The 19,743-nt window shown below is 56.6% G+C and overlaps 2 protein-coding genes across 6 annotated transcripts; one reads left to right on the top strand and one right to left on the bottom strand.

Moving 5' to 3' along the window:
- The first annotated feature begins 698 nt into the window (after nt 1-698).
- On the top strand, nt 699-4,314 carry MYL5 (myosin light chain 5). Its single transcript, XM_040490106.1, has 7 exons — nt 699-833; nt 1,388-1,495; nt 1,684-1,759; nt 2,542-2,646; nt 3,117-3,195; nt 3,814-3,862; nt 4,150-4,314. The coding sequence occupies exons 1-7, from the start codon at nt 831-833 to the stop codon at nt 4,249-4,251; spliced, it is 522 nt and encodes a 173-aa protein (XP_040346040.1). The 5' UTR covers nt 699-830; the 3' UTR covers nt 4,252-4,314.
- SLC49A3 (solute carrier family 49 member 3) lies at nt 4,056-14,045 on the bottom strand. 5 transcript variants are annotated; one of them, XM_040490058.1, is made up of 11 exons: nt 14,025-14,045; nt 13,844-13,908; nt 9,531-9,689; nt 9,133-9,346; nt 8,894-8,970; nt 7,758-7,895; nt 7,505-7,621; nt 6,610-6,762; nt 6,211-6,368; nt 5,875-5,984; nt 4,056-5,340 (listed from the first exon to the last, which is right to left on the bottom strand). In XM_040490058.1, exons 3-11 carry the CDS (start codon nt 9,657-9,659, stop codon nt 5,168-5,170), a joined length of 1,269 nt encoding a protein of 422 aa, XP_040345992.1. In that variant the 5' UTR covers nt 9,660-9,689; nt 13,844-13,908; nt 14,025-14,045; the 3' UTR covers nt 4,056-5,167. The 5 variants fall into 5 exon arrangements, with proteins under 5 accessions (XP_040345992.1, XP_040345962.1, XP_040345954.1 ...); XM_040490028.1 differs by lacking the exons at nt 13,844-13,908; nt 14,025-14,045 and adding an exon at nt 12,742-12,936 and having other exon boundaries at nt 4,056-5,300; XM_040490020.1 differs by lacking the exons at nt 13,844-13,908; nt 14,025-14,045 and adding an exon at nt 12,742-12,933.
- Nucleotides 14,046-19,743: the final 5,698 nt, after the last annotated feature.

The raw sequence follows: 19,743 nt of genomic DNA, 5'->3' as shown, positions 1-19,743 counted from the left end.
CAGGGGCTCTGAGGGCTTGTTCCCCAGGTATGGAACTGCAGAATCCTGCCTGCCCACTTCATTCGGCCACCAAGCGCCCTCCTCCTGCTCAGCCTACAGACCCCACCCCCGTCCTTTCCCACCCCTGACCTTCACTCCCCTCAACCCAGGACCAGGACATCCAGCCCCCGATTCTGTGGTGACCTTGGTACCTGGCACCATTCACAGGTACCTGTGTGCCCTCCCCAGCTTCTGCCTGCTGGGCCCAGATGTAGGGGGGAAACTTGCCCGAGTAATGGCCCAGGGCCCAGCCCATGTGGATGGCCCTTCATCCCAGAAATGCTATCCCCACTGTGTTCCAGGCAAGGAGTTCCCTGCCATGGGGACGGGGCCCTGGGACTTATCTGCCACCGAGGCAGATAGGTGAGGGTGCACACAACATGCTCGAGGAGTGCATGGTGACCAGCCCCCAAGGCCACTCACAGTAACTTTGTGCAAATCTGGGAAAGGTGCTCCTTCCTCTAGTTCCCATAGCTCCCGGGTCTTTGGTCCACATGTAGGTGGCCCTGGAGATGTACAGAAAACAGGAGAACAAAAGCTTCTGGGTGAGGGGCAGTGGGGAGGTGCCTGGAAACCTGGGGGCCCTGCTGGGCAGGGCAGGATGGGCATCTGAGTCACCCGCCAGCTGCCAAAGCTCACTCTGCAGTTGTCCAGTCCCCAGGGTAGCCCTGCGCCTGCCCTTGTAGGGAGCGGCAGCCGGAGCCTGAAGTGTCCTGGGGGACTGGGTAGGAGCTTAAGACAGGCGACCTAGGCAGGGAGGGCACAGACCATCGCATCAGGCAGACCTAGGCATGGTGAGTGTGGCCCGCAGGCCACTGGGGCAGGAGCGAGTGTGAGTGTGTGTGTGTTTATGCACAGTGTGCGATTGTGACTATGTACACTTGCGTCACATGCACAAGCGTGTGGTGTGTGTGTGTGTGTGTGTGTGCACACAAGTTGAGTCTGTTTACATGTGTGAGGGTGTGTGCAGTGGGGAGGAAATCTGTGCTCCGTGGCTGTCTCCATGCAGGTCTGGGGCTGAGAGATGAGGGCCCTGGCCTTCACCCTGGCAGGGTCCCGAGAACAGCCCCACCCACTTGCTGGCCACCTGCACAACCCATCCGCTCCTTGGGTATTCAGGCCCAGCTGGTTCCTCCTGGCTGGATGGCAGGGCAAAGCTCGAGATGAGCTGCAGGTGCTGTGCTGTCAGGGCTCCTCACACCCACACCGGGCGCCTACAGCCATCCCAGCCCAGGGACCCGGGCTTGGGGTTCCCCCGGAGCCCCTGGTGCTATAGTCCCTGCGTCCTCTGCCTTGCCTTCCAAAATGCCAGCCTGGAGGGCCCTCAGCCTTGCTGCTCTCACATTAGGCCAGCAGGAAGACCAAGAAGAAGGAAGGGGGGGGCCTTCGGGCCCAGAGAGCATCATCCAACGTCTTTTCCAACTTTGAGCAGACCCAGATCCAGGAGTTCAAGGAGGTGAGGCTTTGCTCTTGTCCCAGGTCCCCTCCACCCAGAAGCTCCTGACTCAGGGGCCCCCTGGGAATCATAAGGCAGGTGACCCAAAGACCCTATGGGAGCCTCGCTCCAGAGCCAATGAGAGTAGATGCCTGTCCTGACATGGTGTGGCTGGCCTGGCAACCTAGTCACCCCGGCTCCGGTTTCAGGCATTCACACTGATGGATCAGAACCGAGATGGCTTTATTGACAAGGAGGATCTGAAGGACACCTATGCCTCCCTGGGTATGTGCCGTGGCGCAGAACCCCGCCACACCCCACCTCAGAATGTCCTCCAGCCCTGGAGAGCCTTGCTCTACACTTGGGCCCTACAGCCTGACCTGACATCCCACGTCCCATGGGCCATGAGGAGGTGGGCCGGGTCTCCCCTGGGGGACAAATCCCTCTCTGGTTTGGCCAGGGCATCACTAGATGCCCAAGCACAGGCATCATGGATGGGGGGGTTGGGACAAAAGCTCCAGGGAAGGGCCAACCTCCCAGAGGGACACCACTGCCTGGGGAGGCTTGCCCTCCTGCCCCCAGGCATGCTAAGGAAGCCCAGAAACAGACCCAGGAGAGAATGTGGAGCCAACCTATGCTCCTCTGAAGAGCCAAAGACTGGCCCTTTCCCCCTCAACTTCCCATCTGGGGCCATGTTCTCAGCCTGAGGCAGTCCCAGGGGAGGACAGGTAGGTTTCTTTCCTCTGGGCCCCCTTACACCCAGGTAAGATCACAGTCTCCCTGGACCCCATGCGTGGCCTCTTCCTCCTCCTCAGCAGTCCATCTCCCCGGGGCTCAGGTTTTGGGGTTATGCCGACGTGCAGAACCTGTACCCCACCACACTTGGGCCAAGTGTCCCCCCCATCTGCTCACTGCCCTCCTTCTGGTCTCCCCAACTTGATTCTGGGGTCACCTGGAGAATGATGGAGTTGGGAGGCCAGTGGGGACAGCAGACACATCAACAACAAGAACAGCCAGGGTGAGTGTGACATTCCTACCCAGCGTCCCCGGTCTTGTATTGGCAACAGGCAAAACCAACGTCAAGGATGATGAGTTGGATGCCATGCTCAAGGAGGCCTCAGGACCCATCAACTTCACCATGTTCCTGAATATGTTTGGGGCGAAGCTGACGGGTGAGAACCATGGGGTGGGGAGCACCATGGAGCCAGGCTTCTCCCTGGCCAGGGGCAGCCTTCAGGCCAGTCTGCCAAAGCCATCTGTATTTCATTAGCTCCTAACACTTACAAACCCAGGCATTTCACATAAAAATCCAAATTTTCCAATTTGATGAAAAGCCTAGCATTCTGGTACCCACATCTGTGGGCCACACGCCCAGCCTACCTCCCATCTGCCTACTGGTGACAGCCTCTGTCCCTCACTCGCTGAGCACTCGCTCCACCTCTGGGCCTGGGTAGAACTCTAGGGACCCCCAGAACAGTCCCCTCAGGGTGGGTAGAACTCCAGGGACCCCAGAACAGTCCCCTCAGGGTGGGAGCTGCAGAGTCTCCCAGGCGCTCAGGAGCTGGAGGGGGGAAGGCTCTGGGATGGCCCAGAGCAGGACTGGAGCCCTAAAAGCCCCTGGTTCAAGGCCTTTTGTGGGCAGGTACGGATGCCGAAGAGACCATCCTAAATGCCTTCAAGATGCTGGATCCTGAAGGCAAAGGCAGCATCAACAAGGACTAGTGAGTTTGGTCACAAACGCCTGGGTGTCTCCCCTGAGGGGCACCAAGCCCCCCCCCCAACCTGGCATCTCTCCTGAGGGGCGCCAAGCTCCCCCCACCCCGCCCCAGGGTCCAGGTGTTGGGCTGCCTGCCCCAAGGTCCCAAGTCCCTCAGGGTAACTGAGGGCAAAACCAGTCCTACCCACACCAAGGCCGGGGCACCCAGTAACCCAGCTGGTCATGCCACTTGTACGATCACTGGGTCTTCAACCCCCTTTGAGGGCTACATCAGCCAAGCACTGGGAGTGGGCACATTTGGTGTGCCAGGCACTCGCCTCTAATCCCTCCTCAGTCTCCTCCCTGCAGGTGGAGCCCCCCACAAGGGGTAGTGACCCCTGAGTGTCAGGAAGGACTCCCAGTGACCACTCCCCGGTGCCTAGGACTCCCCCTAGAGCCAGGCTTCCAAAAGACACCTGCACCGTGAGTGGGTGGGACTAGAGGGTGAGCGTCCCCCCCCTTGAGGCATCCCACACAGAAGAGCCAAGTCACGCGGCTCCCCTGGGGCCACCCCTCCGGTTCTTCTGGTGATGGTCCCTTTCTTCAGAGCAGCCTAATTTGGCTTCTCCCTCCTTGTCCTCAGCATCAAGCGGCTGTTGATGTCTCAGGCAGACAAGATGACCGCTGAAGAGGTAACGGTCCACTCCGCCCCCGCCCCACCCCCTCCCCCATGACCCTCCGTGCAGCTCCAGTGTGGCCCTCTGGGCTCCAGGGGGGATACTCCCTGGGCCTCCAGAAGCTGCACCATCAGGGTGGGCAGGACACCCAGTGGCTGGGCCCTGGTCCCACCCCTGGCTCCCCACAAGCAAAAACAACACTGGGAGCTGGCTGGAGTGAGTTGCCTGTAATTCAGCGGACCATTTTGCTCCTTCGCCTCCTCCCTGGGCCTGACCCGCCCCCACACCGCCCGGGCTTGCAGGTTGACCAGATGTTCCAGTTTGCCACCATCGATGCTGCAGGCAACCTGGACTACAAGGCACTGAGCTACGTGCTCACCCACGGGGAGGAGAAGGAGGAGTGAGGGGCATGGCCCCATCCCCACCTGGGCTGCAGCCAGTTCAATAAACGTGAACCCACAAACCTGCCTGCCAGTGTCTGCAGAGGGAGAGGAGGATGCGTCACCTGGGGGTGGGACAGTCTACAGGTGGGGAACTTCCGCCTGGGTGGGGGAAGTGTCTGCCTTGGCAGGGAGAGTGTGGGGAGGGTCCACTGTGGGTGGGAGTGTTTGCTTGGAACTAGGAGAGTCTGGAGGGGAAGGGCCTGCTGGGGTGGGAGCATCTGCCTGTGGGGTCCTCCCTCTGCTTCCCCTCCCCACCCAGCCTGTGCCCCCCCCCCCCCCCGCACTGTGCTAGCACTCATCCCAGGGCATTAGGCCACTCAGTGGTCAGCGGAGGTTGAGTAAAGCTACGGGTTAAGAGCCCCCAAACACGGCCTTTCTCACAACTGTCGACTCCAGACTCGGTCATGCTAGGGGCCCCCAGGGCCCCCAATCCCTCCATGTCCCCCTCGGCTCTTGTCTCTCTTGCTAGGTCCACTCCCACACGCTGCTCCAGCACCAGCCACCCTGGGTCTGGCCTGGCCACTGGGGTGTCTGCTTGTCGCACGGCACCAGCAGTTCTTGCCACAGCCACAGGGTCCTCTCTGGGCCACCCTGCCTTGCCCCAAGTCCCCCCGGCACCTGCATGAAGCTGTCACCCTGTGACCAAAGCCTGTCTCTCCTGGCCTCCCCTTCATGTCCCCAGAACCACTTCTTGATGCGCTAACTGCTCTCTTAGCTTCCAGATCTGGTCAGGGACCCTTGTGACATCTCTGCAAGTCCTGAGGGTTCCAGGGGCTCAGGGCTCCCAGGAACAAGAAGGCGGGGCCAGGAGAACAGCTCTAGGGATGAGTGGCCCCAAGCTTCCTAGGGCGCCAGTGCCAGAGGTCGTGTGGATGCCTCAGGGGGTGGCTGCCGGGTGGGGTTCGCGGTCCACGGTCGCAGGGGACATGTCCTCCTGGATGGAGCAGCTCGCACTGGCCTCAGCCTGGAGGCGCCGGTATGGTGTGTGGAAGAAGAGAACCAGGAAGCAGCTGAAGAGGGTGCAGAGGCCAGCCATCAGCAGCATGGACACTGGGGAGACACAACCCAGCTCTGTTCTGAGGCTCGCCCAAGCAGCCAAGCTCCCCACACAGGACCCAGAGTAGCCACACGGCTGGCAGAGCCCCCGCGGACCCCACTGGCCACGACCAGAGAGTGACCTGGAAACAGATCTTGCCCAGCATCCAACGGGCCCTGAGGGCATGTTCACAGACCCAGGTGTGGTGAGATCCAAGGTCAACGGCATGGGGTCCCTGGACGTGGCCATCCTCACCTCTGTCTCTCTCTCTCTTTCCTCTCTTTGCCTCGCTCTCTCTTTCCCTGATCTCATTTTTAAACAACTCACGTGGGCTTAAAAGTTGAGCTTTCATCAGGGCCTCAGGGCTGCTCCCACCATCCTAAGCCTTGGTGGGGAAAGGTCGGCCTTGTTGCCCTAGCCCTGTGCGTGCCCTGCACGTGCCAAGGGGAGCAAAAGATGCCGAGAGGAAGGGGCCCGTGGAAGGGAGTTTCCAGGGCCGGAGGTGGGGGGGCTAGGCCCTGAGGTCCCATGCAGGCCGGGGCACTCACCCTGCCAGTCCAGTGGGCCCTGGCCATCCTGGCAGGTGGAGACAGACGGCTCCGCACGGCGCACGGTCAGGGCAGTCAGCAGGACCATGATGAGCACGCCCTCGGCCTGCCTAGACAGCCACGAGGCCTTCAGCCCTGCCCCAGGCACCGCTCACTGCTCTCAGTGCCGTCGGTCATTCTGAGGGCAGCGTGCTGTTCCGGTCAGTGTGGACCCCAGCAGCCAGCCTAGGACTGCACGCAGCTCAGAACGTGCAGGTGACCCACTGTGTAGCCTGGAGTGGGGTGAGGGGAGGGTCTCTGGGGTCCCAGGGAGGTGGCAGAGGGACCGACACTCACCCCAGCACGAAGATCAGGCCCGCAGCCGCACCCTCACCCACAGGGAAGGAGCACTCAACGGCCAGCTCCATGGCAATGGGTGCCACCGCGAAACCAAAGAGGCCAAGCAGTGAGCAGATGGCAGCCAGCGCGAGGGTCTGTCCCTGCAGCTGAGACACCTAGGGGGCAGTGAGCCACACAGAGGGATGGGACACCCAGACCCAGCCAGGCCCTGTACCAGCACCCTGTCTGAGCTCAGCAGGGGACAGGGTCAGGGGACCGGGGAGCCCATCCCACCCAGGGACCACTCCGGTGGGCAGAAGGTCGAAATTTCTGCTTTGACCCAGTTGCCAGCTGCCCTGCCCCAGAGCACCCCACTCCCACCACTGTAGGGTAGTCTTGGTTCGAGGGGACTCTCACCAGAGCAAAGGCCACACAGACCACGGAGGTCAGACAGAAGCCAATCTTGACAGCTTCGGTGAAGAGCTTGGTCCGGTCCACATACAGGCTGAGAACCAGGGCCCCCAGGACCCCAAACACAATGAAGAGAGCCCCGCAAAGGCCTATAAATTCCTGGAGGGGAAGAGGGGGTGGGGGGCACCCCATCATTGGGGCACAGTGACACCGGGGCCCCAGGAGGAGGCACTCACCTTCAAGACACACACCATCACCAAGAGGCCCATGGCAGGGTGACAGGGAAGGCTCAGCTGTAGGATCAGCTATGAGCGAGGGGTAGCATGTCCTCCACTGGAGGCGCCGCTTTCCTGTGTCGCCATGCCCCGGGAACTCAACAGTTGCTAAAGGCAAGGGCCTGGTTGCTGTAGACACCCTTCAGTGCCCACGGGCCCCTCATGAGCTGGGAACATGCCAGGCCTGAATCCCACACCCAGGGCTGATGCCAGAGGTGGGAGGGCTTGGCCAGAGATGCTATGAGCAGAGCAAGGCCTTTCCAATCTCCAAATATCAGAAGAGGACCCTTCGGCCCTTCAGGGTTGAAGCCATCCTGGGTGGGACGCTGGGAAAGATAGCGGAAAGCACACACAAAATCCCAGGCCACTTGGGCACCGCCACCATCCCCTCCTCAGGGCCACCACTCATCCTCAGACTGTGTTTGGCACCTGACACAACTTTTCACACACGGCATCTCAATACCACCCACAACAGGAGGTTACCCTGTCTAGGTGTGGAAATGCAGCACTGGGGAGGTCCTGGGCCACCTGACAGAGGCAGAGGCAGACGGCCTTCAGGGTGACAGTAATGGCCCCCAAGCCCCACCCTTGAGCAGGAGAAAGGGCCAGGGTGGGGCAGCACTCACGTTGGAGTAGCCCCTCACACAAAGGACCTGCTCCAGGAGGGCCGAGAAGCTGGAGAAGATGCCGATGCCGCCCCCGAAACACACGGCCAGGACGACATAGGCTCTGTTACACGAGAGCTGGGGGAGAAGCGCCGCTCAGCACAGGAGCTCCCGCAGGACATGCAGAGGCTCCGACAGGGCCTGTCCTGACCCCCTTCCCTCCTCAGCTCCTCCCCACCCCGGTGACCCCAGCCCGGGATCCCACGGCACCGACCAGCTTCAGCCCATCCAGGAACTTCTCTGAGGTGGAGTGGATGGCCCTGGCGGAAGGTGGGGTGGGGGGCACGCTCTCCAAGAGGCAGGTGGTGGCCAGCAGGCAGGTGATGCCGGCAGGGATGATATAGATGCCCAGCTGGGGAGAGGGTGCACGTGAGTGTGCGTGCGTGTGCAAGTGTGTCTGCGAGCACACGAGTATGTGTGCGTGCGCAGGCCCTCGCAAACACGTGCACGTGCACACGAGGGCTTCACGTCCGCCGCTCTGGGCACCAGGTGGCACACAGCCCCCCTTGCTAGCCACCCCCACCGGCCATCCCTAGGCAGACAAAGGCAAGCCGGGGGGTCTGCTCGGCTTTGCTTCATCCGGAGCCCTGGCTTTCGAAATGTCACCCAGAGATGACTTCCTCGGTGACAACCTTAGCCCCAGACTCACCCATCCGCCTGCCAACTGAACCTTCCTTCCTGCCTTTGTGAATGACCCCAACACTTACCTGGCTGCACAGCTGGAAGCCCCTCGCCTCTCCCAACCTGGCCTGAGCTCCCCCCCCCCCCGCCCCACCCAACCGAAGTCCCAACGCCCCGCCTGGACACTGCAACGGCGTCTTTGGCTCCCCGAGTCTTTGGGCCAGGTTGAATCACTCTCCCCCTAGACACCCCCGGGGTTTCCATCACATCAATGGCAACCACCTACCACCTGGCTGACCCTTCCCTCCACGGCAGACACGCTGGCCTCTGGCTGCAACCCCTACCCCTCAACCTCACATCCACCTCAGGGCCTTTGTTGGTCCCTCGTCTCCCTCTCCGGCCCGCCCCATAAACACTGCCTCCTGCTCCAGTCAGCCCCTCAGCTCACCAAAGGCCTCTCCCCACCAAGGAAACCAACATCCTGGTCCCTAGAGCTGTGTCTGACGAGGTGCCTAGGACTCGCACATGTGGAGAAATCCTGCGTGCACCGGGGCCACTTGCTGGTGTGGCCACAGGGAGGGGCAGGTGCATACTCACACTGGCTCGTGCACACATTCCACACAAACACTCACGTACACATGTGTGTGCACACGCGAGCCCATCATGCCCACACACACACACCCCACACAAAGGCACACGCGTGTGCCTGTACCTCATGAGCTCCCTCACCATCATGGGGATGTCCTCCTCCTTCTTCACCAGGGCAGGTGACAGCAGGTTGGCCACCAGGATGCCCAGGGGGTTTGCTGGATGGACAGATGGAGACACATGTCAGCTCAGCCGTGGCCAGTCCTGGTCCCCAGCCCACAGGCAGAGCCCTTTGCTCTCTGAGAGCTGGGAGCACAGAGGTGGCAGGACCCTCTCCCTAAGCCGCGGGAGACCATCAGCCTCACCCCCCCGCCACTCACACATGGTGCCAATCATGTTGGCCGTGGCTCGCTGGTGCTCGGGGAACCACAAGGCAGCCAGCTTGGCCGGCGAGAAGATGACCAGGGTCTGGGCCAGGGCACAGAGGCTCTGCCCACCCATGAGGAAGGCAAATGGGTCCTGGATCCCGCCGACCATGAAGGGCAAGGTTCGGAACACACTCCCGACAAAGTTCAGCCATGCGCACACGATGGTCTGCAGGGATGGGGTTGGAGCGCTGCCTGGCCAGCCCGGACTCCCGGCCCAGCACCCTGCCCTCCGCCCTGCCACCCCAGTGGCTCTGCCTGGAGATCCCCAGAGAGGAAGCAATGGCTCTCGAGCCCTCACTCGAGGACCCTGCCCCATTCAAGAGCTGACCCTCATGTGGGGTCTGACTCACTGCCCAGCGGAGCCCAACAGAATCCAGAACCCAGATGGCCACCACGCCGGAAGGGATGGACGCCACGAGGTAGACTCGCGAAAGCCAGTTGATCTGCTCGGTGGAGAGGAGGAAGTGGTGGGCAATCATGTCGGCCACGGGTGCGAAGCTGAGCCACAGCTGTGGACACACGCTGGCGTCAGCCCATGGGGCAGGTGCCACGGACACCATAGCCACCCACTGTCCCAGGCTCAGCCAGCCAGTCTGAGGGAGAGAAAGTGCCTGGCGATCCCGTAAGGGCCAGTGTCTTCATCCAGTCACCTCCAAGGGAGTGCACCAGGTTGGGCGGGGGGGTGGTCAGACAGTGTGCCCGGGATGCAGAACAGCACCATCCTGCAGGTACGGTCCGGTGGGGGAGACAGAGGCTGAAGATCCGGCCAGAGCCTGCAGGATCGTAAGCCCTACCAAGACTGACCCTCTAAGGAGAAAGCCCAGGGGGCTGCCAGTGAGAGGCAGATGTCTGAAGGGGGAAGGGGAGCTCTACACAGTGCATGGGCATGAAGACGCCTAGACCAGGTACTGGACAGCACTGGAGCCTGGCAGGGTAGAAGAGGGGGTCTGGATCCTGGCATCCCAGTCGCACAGATGGCCCAGACTGGCTGGGCAGAGGAGCGCATCTGGGGGGACACTCGGTGCCTGTGGTGAATACCCAGATGGATAAGGGTAGGAGGCTGGGTGGGCCTGCAGCCATTGAAGGGATGTTTCCACGGGAGGGCGGGGGGGGGGGGGTGTAGAAAGGGGCCCAAAAGGTATCTCTAGCTTGTCTGCAAACTCAGTGATTGAGTCCCAGGTGGAAACACCTGGATTATGCGCTGGCCCTGCCCAAAGCCAGCCCCACCTGTCCTACAGGAGACCCAGGTGTTTGGGACGTGAGGCCCTCCCTGCCAGGTGACATTTCCCAGCTGTAGGTGCTGTCAAGTGCTGGGACTCAACTCCACAGACCTTCGGCCAGCAGACCTAAGGCAAGACCTTAAGCTCGACTGGGTCAGTGGGGAAGACCACTGACCTTCCTGGCGGAGCTGAGACCCTGCACGGGTGAGGCAAGAGGGGAGGAGGGGCTCTCCAAGGATTACTGCAGGTGGGAGAGGGGAGATGGGCCAGGGATGGACCAAAGACAAGGGCAGCACAATTCAAAGTGCACAATCACTGCAAATCTGAGAGACCCAGAAATGCAGGGGCTGGCCCCAGACCACACCCTCCGTGGTGAGGCCAGTGAGATCCAGGCTTGCTGACCCAAACAGACATTGACCACAAAGTCTCACATGACAGAGAACTTGGGCAACAGCTGCCTTTTCTTCCTTTTCCACCCCCTTTTTTAGGACAAAACAGAGGACAGATCTTCCAGGTTCAGAAAAAGACCTGTTCCTGCCCAACTGATCCAGCAAAGACAAACCGCGGGGTCTGTGCTCCAAACCCGCCCTGCTGAGCCGAGCCCATTCCTTGCTCCTCCCCAAAGCTTGTGGCTGGCAGGGCAGAGACAGGTCTAAACTGTGCAAGGCAACATGGGGACAACAGTTTATCTCCACTGCATACAAGAATTCCCTTCAGGCCACCCCAGCCCTGCCGGGTGCCTCCTTGTATCCCTTGAGTGTGCTGACAGATGCCCCACGTGCTGGCTCTTGCCCAGACCACGAGGCTGTCTCCTTGGGTCACTCTGAGGCCACCCAGACCTCACTCCAGACACTGTTCCACCTGCCTCTGACACTGCCCTCTCAGAACCATAGAGCTGTGGTCACCTGGCTGCAGACAAGTCCACGAGGGGACATGGCTGGGGTTAGCCTCATGGTCGGTGTTTATCGTGGTGACCAGAGCAGGGACCGTAATTCCCGATGAGAGTCCTGCTTGCTCCGTAACGATTTGTGGACCAAAGGAGATTGTGGACCAAAGGAGAGTGCAGCAGGATACTGCCTCAGTGTCCAAGGGACTTCTCGAGGCCATTCATGATACCCGTCCCCTCTCAGAGTCATCAGAGCAGTTCTAGGGGCTGCGTCCTCAGACCGCTGGGCCCAAAGCCAGCTCCGGCTTCCTAGCAGCTAGAAGCACCTGGCCGACAAGCCACTGTGCAGAGTCCCATAGAGAAAAGAGGTTTCCAGAGTCACAGCAGACTTCAGCCCAGGCCATGGATGCCACCTGGCCCCAGCACAGGGCTGGCTCTCCACACGCAGTCAGCAAGGAAAAGAGGCAAAAGGCCCTGATCAGTTTGGAATGACATCCAAGAGTGGTTGGACAGCTCCCTGAGGTGTCTGCCCACACTCAGTTCACCCCCACTGAGCCCGCTGTACGTGTCGGGCTAGGGAAAGAGGAGCCCGAACCTCTGCACAGAACAGCTGAGGGCTCAGGGGTGAGCTGGAAAGAAGCAGATTGGGGAGCTGAGCCCCTGTAAGTGGTAGACCCTGTTCTCACTGCTCGACCGGTCTCCGGTCTCTGCTCTGTGTGGGTTTCCAGGGCAGGGTCACTGCCAGCAGTGGGAACCATTCTAGAACAGGTAACGGGTCACTGGGGACCCCAGCTGGGGAACTGTGGAGAGGCCGTGCACACAGGTAAGGAAGGCCCCCTGTGAGGGTCCCACATACTGACTCAGAAACCCAGCGAAGGCTCCAGGGCACAGGTAAGCAAGGCGGCTGAGCCCTGCCTGCCTTGCAGACTGGGGTGGGGAGTTTGGAGAGGGAGGGCAGGAGCCAGATCATGAAGGCCTGTAGCCAGACGTTGGGTGTTCCGGAGGAAGACCCCTCTCCAGCTATGACAGTGACCCCCACCTCCTCCTGAGGAATGGAGGGACTCTTTCGAAACCACCACAGGTCACAGGACCCAGGCTGGGCCGCCTGGAGGACAGATGCCAGCTTTACTGCCTGTGCAGCCGCAGCGGGGAGAAGGGCCTCTGGTCCCACGGCCGCGCGCTGAGGTCGCCGGCGCCCCCACTCCCAGCGGTCCCATAGTGCACACCGACCCCGTCTTGGGTGCAGCGGGACACTGGAAGGTGCGACGCGCGCCGACTCAGGCGGGGTCCCAGCTCGGGCCGCCCGCCCCCGCCCGGAGGCGACCCCAGACCCCCATACCGGGGCATTGGAGACGGAGGCGACCCCAGACCCCCGCACCGGGACATTGGAGACGGAGGCGACCCCAGACCCCCGCACCGGGGCATTGGAGACGGAGGCGGCCCCAGACCCCCTACCGTGGCGTTGGAGAAGCTGAGAAGGCTGAGCACCAGCAGAAAGACCCAGCGACGCGCGTAGACGCGGTAGTCCCACAGCGCGCCCAGGGCCTGGGTCGCGTCGGCCCCCGGCCGGTCCCCCGCGGGCAGGACCATCGCCCGCCGCTCCCGCCGCCCGGGTTGAGGAACGCGGCGCCCGGGCCAGGACCGCCCCGGAAGGTGGTGCCAGGCGCGCGGGGCGGGGCGGGGCGGGACGGGGCGCTCGGGGTCAGTCCCCGCCCCGAGGGACGGCGGTCGCTGCTCCGCCCAGGGGGAAAGATACCAGTCATGAAGTTGGACCCAGCTCCGTTGGCCAGGATGGAAGTGTCTGCCACAAAAACAGGGACAAAGTCCCCTCGCCGAGGCGAAGGAGGTCACGGCCTCTGTGTGGTCGCAAGGCGGACACGCCCACGCGGGTGGGTACAGGAGAGGGCACCCATGAAGTAACTCTGCCCGGCACGAGGTCCGCATTTCCTGAAAGGGGTTGTGGAAAGGTCCCCTACACTTCCCCCCACCCCAATTGCTGCCGTCCAAACAAGTCACCAGGAGCGGCAGGAGGCCAGCGTGGAAGAGGAGGCTGGGGTCAGTTTGCCAAGAGCCTCGAATCCAGACAAGGCATTAGATTGGGCCCTTGTTGGCGGCAGGAACCAGGGGACTGGGCAGAGTTGGTGCTGCTCAGGAGGAAGGCAGGGTCCAAGGCTAGCCTGGCCTGCCCAGGGAAAGGGCCTGGGGACCTGGGGGCACTCAGCCTCCCCCATCCGGTTATTGTCTGCAGTTTGCAACTGAGGAAACAGCTGGGGCAGAGTGGGGCGAGAACCGTGAGCTGCAAGGCAGAGAGGAGGGGATGTCTGCTGTCTCTCCCACAGAACACGCTTGTGGTGGGCCAGCCTCCTGTCCAGCTTCCTCCTCACCCAGAAGTCCACCTCGGAAATCTTCCCTTCTACTCTCCAAATACTACTCTTCCTGAGGTCGCCCGTGATCTCTATGGGGCCGACATAAATGGACGAGATGCTATTCCTGTCCACCTCTGTGACCCTCCTGCTCAGCTTGAGAGGGCCCCTCCTCGCATCCTTAGGGCTCTTACATGGAGTAGGCAGTTCAGTAAGGTCGCAGTCGTATTTTTTCATACCAACGATGGACATGTGGAAACTAAAATTAAAGACACAATACCATTTAAAATTACTTTGGACAATTAAAAATTTTAATCTTTAAAAAATTTTACAAACCCTCCCCCCCCAGGTCAGTAAAAATTAATAAAAGGAAACCTCAATAAAAATGGAGTCAGTGGGGTGCCTGGGTGGTTCAGTTGGTTAAGCATCCGACTGCAGTTCAGGTTATGATCTCCTGGTTCATGGGTTCGAGCCCCACGTGGGGCTCTGTGCTGGCAGCTCACAGATCCTGAAGCCTGCTTCAGATTCTATGTCTCTCTCTCTCTCTCTCTCTCTCTGCCCCTCCGCTGTCTCTCAAAAAAAAAAAAAAAAAAAAAAAATTTAATGGAGTCAGGAGTCCAGAAGGGGGAGCTCTCATGCAGTACCATTCAATATCAGAAATTGCCAGTACAGACCCTAACAGAAGAATTGTCAACAGGAAAGAATCATCAGTTACAGGCCCCAACAGGAAAAGATACGCATGATGCATCTCCTACAAGGAATTAACCACCCCTGCAACTCAGCCAGTGAGGAACTGTCATGACTGTACACTCTTGTCTTTTTCCAGTGGACTTTAATTCAAAACAACCCCTCCCAACTTCCTCCTTCTCTTTAAAATAACATTCCTCTCCTTTGTTTGTTCGACTAGCCTGTGATTTTGGCCGTAGCTTGCTTGTCCCAAATTGCAATTCTTTGCTATTCTCGGGTAAACTCATTTTTTTGCTGGTAAAATAATTGACTTATATTTTTAAGGTCAAAAGGTATAAATTTAGCAAACTGTACACAGAACTTGTATGCTAAAAATTATGCAACACAAATGAAAGAAATCAGTGAAGACCTATAAAAAAGGGAGAGATGTACCATGTTCATGGATCAGAAGTCTCAACATAGTAAAAATGTCAGTTCTCCCCAGATTGATCCGTAAGATTAATACAATTCCTATCAAAAGAGTTTTGTAGGGGCGACTGGGTGATTCAGTTGGGTAAGCGTTGGAATCTTCTTGATTTTGGCTCAGGTCATGATCTCCTGAGTTCATGAGTTCCAGCTCCTGGAAGGGCAGAGCCTGCTTAGGATTCTCTGTCTCTCCCTTTCTCTCTGCCCCTCCCCTGCACACAAGCACACACATTTGCTCTCGCATGCTCTCTCTCTCTCTCTCTCTCTCTGAAAAGTAAATAAATAAACAATCAAACAAAGCATTTTTTAGACATAGAGTGGGAGAAAATATTTGTAAACCACATATCCAACAAAGGACTGGTATCTAGACTATATAAAGAACCCTCAAAACCCAACAGTAAAAAAGCAAAGCGAAAGTTCAATTAGCAAAAGACATGAAGAGACATTTCACTGAAGAGGAAATACAAATGGCAAATAATTATGAATGGCTAACATCATTAGTCATTAGGAAAATGCAAATTAAAACCACAATTAAAAAAACACAATGGGGACGGCTGGGTGGCTCAATCGGTTAAGCGTCCGACTTTCGGCCCAGGTCACGATCTCGTGGTTCATGAGTTTGAGCCCCGAAGCCAGGTTCTGTGCTGACCGCTCAGAGCCTGGAGCCTGCCTCAGATTCTGTGTCTCCCTCTCTCTCTGCCCTTCTCCCACTAAAGTGTGTGTGGGGGGGGGGGTGCGCTCGCTCTCTCTCTCTCTCTCTCTCAAAAATAAATAAATATTAAAAAAATTCTTAAAACCACGATGAGATACCACTACACACTTCTCAGAATGGCTAAAATTAAAAAACAATGACATCAAATGCTGGTGAGGTTGTGGGTAACTCGGTTACTCATCCATTGCTGATAAGAATGTAAACGGTACAGCCACTGTGGAAAACAGGTTGCCAGTGTCTTATAAAACCAATAAGCAGTTATCTTATGACCTAGCAGCTGTACTCTCAGAGTTTATCCCAGGAAAATAAAAACTTATTTTCCACAAAAATCTGTACCCAAATGTTCACAACAGCCTTATTTGTGATACCTAAAAACTGGAAATGACTCAGATGGCTTTTAGTGAGGAAATGTTTGAGCCAACTGCAATGCATCCAGACCGTGGAGTGGGCTCACTGGGAATGGACTGTTCATACAGGAAGCAGTCTGGGTGAATCTCGGGGCAATTACGCTGGGGGGGAGGGGCGCAGAATCCAAACTCAGAAGGTTATATCCTTTATGATCTATTAACTTTAGGGGCGCCTGGGTGGCGCAGTCGGTTAAGCCTCCGACTTCAGCCAGGTCACGATCTCGCGGTCCGGGAGTTCGAGCCCCGCATCAGGCTCTGGGCTGATGGCTCGGAGCCTGGAGCCTGTTTCCGATTCTTTGTCTCCCTCTCTCTCTCTGCCCCTCCCCCGTTCATGCTCTGTCTCTCTCTGTCCCAAAAATAAATAAACGTTGAAAAAAAAATTTTTTAAATAAAACTGCCACTTATTTTACCAGCAAAAATGTGTTTATTTGGAAACAGCAGAGAATTGTAGTCCAGGGCAAGCAACCTACTGAAAAACCATAGGCTAGTTTGGAGAACAAAGCAGAGGAGGCTCTTTCGGAGAGGAAAGAGAGAGTCAGGAGGGCAGAAAGTCCAGCTAGGAGCTGGAAGTGTAGTGGCTTCTCATTGGCTGGGCTGTGGCAATCTCTCATTGGCTGGGCTGTTGCTGGGGGAGAAGGAAACCTTCCTCCTGGTGGGATAATAAAGCAGTGGCAATCTAGCACTAACCTAGAAGGTCCCCCCCCCCCTCCTGTTGATTCTGCAATTAAGAGCTTCACTTGTGGAAACTCCCTATTCCATTTTAGTGAACTTTCCCTTTATTAATTTTCACAATTCCATTTGTTAACATTTTTGAAAAGATAACATTTTAGAAGTGGAGAGAAGATTAGTGGTTTTAGGCATGAGGGGGCAAGTGGGAGACAGGGTCCTCCTGGTGATGGAAATCTCTACCTTGGCTGTGGCAGTGGATACAGGAACCAATATGTGTGAAACAAGCACGTGAAGCTAAGTACACACATATGAGTGTAAGCAGAACTGGAGAAATCTAAGATTGTGATTCATCAATGTTGGTATCAGGGTTGTGATATCATACAGTTGTGTTTTGAAGATGTTATCTTTGGAGAAACTGGGCAAAGGGTACAAGGAATCTCTTTATTATATCCTACAACTGCATTTAAATCTGTAATTATCTCAAAATAGGTTTAATTTTAAAAACTCACATAGGGCACCTGGGTGGCTCAGTTGGTTAAGCGTCCAACTTTGGCTCAGGTCATTGTTTCACGGTTTGTGAGTTCAAGCCCTGAATAGGGCTCTCTGCTGTCAGCTCAGAGCCTGCTTCGGATCCTCTGTCTCCCTCTCTCTCTGCCCCTCCCTTGCTCACACACGCACAAACTCTCTCTCAAATAAACAACATGAAAAATAAAATAAAATAAAAACTCACATAGGGTGGAAAGCACATTTGTTTGGCAACAACTCTTTCCACTCTCACATTTTATTGAAATTATGGACAACTATCTCCAACATAGCATCTAAGCTTTTCAGATTTTGAATCCAGGTATAGCACCATCCACAGAAGTGTCTTCCTGAGCCCAGAACACATCCGCACACCTTTGGGACCACCGCGTCTTGAAGAGGCCCTTTAGTGATCTCCACCTGGTGTCTTCCTTTTGACATGAGCTTTAAAGACTTGTTTGAAATAACACTCAACACACAATTATGACTAAATGTGTTTCAGTTTTTTATCTCCTTTTTTCTTAACCAAATATAGACTCCCATCAGCAACCCAAACTAGCACTAGTCAAGACTTCTTCAGGCTACCCGTGTCTTCCCTAAATAGTGTCTTGTTCACAATTAAGCGATCGAGAGCAGTCCCTTTGCCAAGAATAGAGTAGAGGCAACGCCTTCTCCACTGACAGTATCAGGGAAGAAATCTCACCTTATCTGATGAGATGGCCACAGCCCATCCTGTTTGTTTGGTCTTTACTTGTCTTTTATCTGCTCCTCTCAAGAGAATGTCAACTATTTGAGGGCAGGAGCTGGTATGTCCACGCCCAAATCCCTGGAACAGGATACAGCCAGCACACAGCTGCGGGAGAAAATAGAAGTGTGTGGGGTGGGTGACCTTCTGGCCTGTCTAGCAGGTTCTCCACAGGGCGGCCCACTCCCCTGACCCCACCCTGCAACGCACATCCTGGACAACAGCCTCTGGCCTGTCTGATTCCAGAAGCACACCCTCCCTTCCCAGCACCCACACCTTCATCCACTCCGTGCTGCTTTCCCCGAGTTCAAGGCTGCTGAAAGCCCACACACACCAACACTGCCCCACAGCGGGGAACTGAGCAAGCAAGCAAATCAGAATCTGGATCCGCAGGCTGCCTCAAAAAGGACGGCGTGCCCTAGTCCTTATTCTTCTGGGAGGCCAATCGGGGAGTCGATCTGAAAACAGTTCACAAATCTGCACTGGAATGTGTACCTGTTTAGTTAAATGAACAACACCTCTGGTCGCTGTGGTCTGCACTCCAGTTGGCTCTCACCAGCAAAGCCCTTGGGGTTGCCTCCCCTAATCTGCCCTCTGTCTCTCTGCCACAGTCCAGGGAAGTCAGCCTGGGAGGCTCATTACATCTCAAAGTCATGACAAGTATCCTCCGCCCCAGCTGGCCAGCCCCTCCCAAGGAGGACTCTGGGGTCCATTTTTTTCGTGCTGCTCAGACCTGTTCAGCCAGCTAAAGAAGAGGGGGGATCAGAGTTCTCACAGGTGCATATGCACACACTGTGAAGTGGCCAGTTGTTCTGTATGTGCATGGTGTGAAGTGGCGTCTAGTATGTATACGAGAGAAATAAGGATCTAATGTTGCGCATGGCCTGATGTGCACCTGTTTTGTGTGTCTGGTACGGGATGGTATGATAGTGTGTGTTCGTGGTGCGTTATGTAAGACTGTATGGTTTTTGGTACGTGCGGTGCAAGATGGGTCTCTCGCACGTATACGTAATGGTGTGAAATGCGTATCTGTTTTTTTCTGTCTGAATGTGTGGGAAAAACAGGCATCTAATTCTTTGATGTGTTTTATGTGAAGGGTGTGTGTGTGTGTGGCATAAAATGAGCATGTGTTAAATCAGAAATTGTGCTGGGTCTGAGATTTTGCTCTACTTGTAAGCTAACAAGGTAGCCTACCACAGGTCACGTATGTGTGTATGCAGGAAGCACGGGACCCAGGTCAGAGGTGAAGGGCAATGCCTTGTGTTGGCTCCTCGGGTCTTATCTCCATGGGCAGACAGGTGGCATGCACTGCAGTGGGGTACGTTTCAGAGGAACCCTGAAATAGGAAACTCTTATCTTAGGACTACTGTGACCCTCCCCACCCTGCGTTCCAGAGAGAGACCTTCTCTTCGCACTGGAATATGAGCAAATCTTCTCCAGGGAGGGGAAGGATGGGTATTTTTCCTGACTATATTGGAATGTCTCTGAGACAAACATTCCTAATTAGGCTCTAAATGACTTTGCTCTGACGACCTGGACCATGCAGAAACAGAAACATGAGATATTCATGGAGAACTGCCTCCCAATAGGATCTACCCTTCAAAAACGCCTCCACGAGGACCTAATTTTTTGTTTGAGGATATGGCATGATGAATCTTTTAGCATGGTGTTCTGAGGTGGAAAGTATTGGGGGGGTGGAGAAAAGGGGGAGACATGAGTGTTTATTTGTGAGATGGGTGTCTAACCTTTTTCTCTGTATGGTTGAAATTAGTATCTCAGTTTTCTGTGTATTATGTGGTATGACATTTTGTGTAAGTATGATATACTTAGGAAATTTTTCATGTACATTGGAAATGAATGGGTATCTGTTTGTGTAGAGTGATGTCT

Source organism: Herpailurus yagouaroundi, unplaced genomic scaffold (genome assembly GCF_014898765.1).
Source record: "Herpailurus yagouaroundi ecotype Mexico unplaced genomic scaffold, PumYag 28, whole genome shotgun sequence".
Taxonomy (NCBI): domain Eukaryota; kingdom Metazoa; phylum Chordata; class Mammalia; order Carnivora; family Felidae; genus Herpailurus; species Herpailurus yagouaroundi.
The sequence above is the reverse complement of the archived record's forward strand: the minus strand, read 5'-3'. Positions and strand labels throughout refer to the sequence as shown.

Excerpts from the sequence above, each read along its gene's own strand:
- MYL5 (XM_040490106.1), top strand. Across the intron at positions 1,496-1,683 it reads AGATCCAGGAGTTCAAGGAG|GCATTCACACTGATGGATCA; the intron begins GTGAGGCTTTGC and ends CTCCGGTTTCAG. Across the intron at positions 1,760-2,541 it reads GGACACCTATGCCTCCCTGG|GCAAAACCAACGTCAAGGAT; the intron begins GTATGTGCCGTG and ends TATTGGCAACAG.
- SLC49A3 (XM_040490020.1), bottom strand. The coding sequence starts at position 12,876 with ATGGTCCTGCCCGCGGGGGACCGGCCGGGGGCCGACGCGACCCAGGCC. Across the intron at positions 5,985-6,210 it reads GGCCTGATCTTCGTGCTGGG|GCAGGCCGAGGGCGTGCTCA; the intron begins GTGAGTGTCGGT and ends GTGGCTGTCTAG. Across the intron at positions 5,341-5,874 it reads GGGCCCACTGGACTGGCAGG|TGTCCATGCTGCTGATGGCT; the intron begins GTGAGTGCCCCG and ends GTGTCTCCCCAG.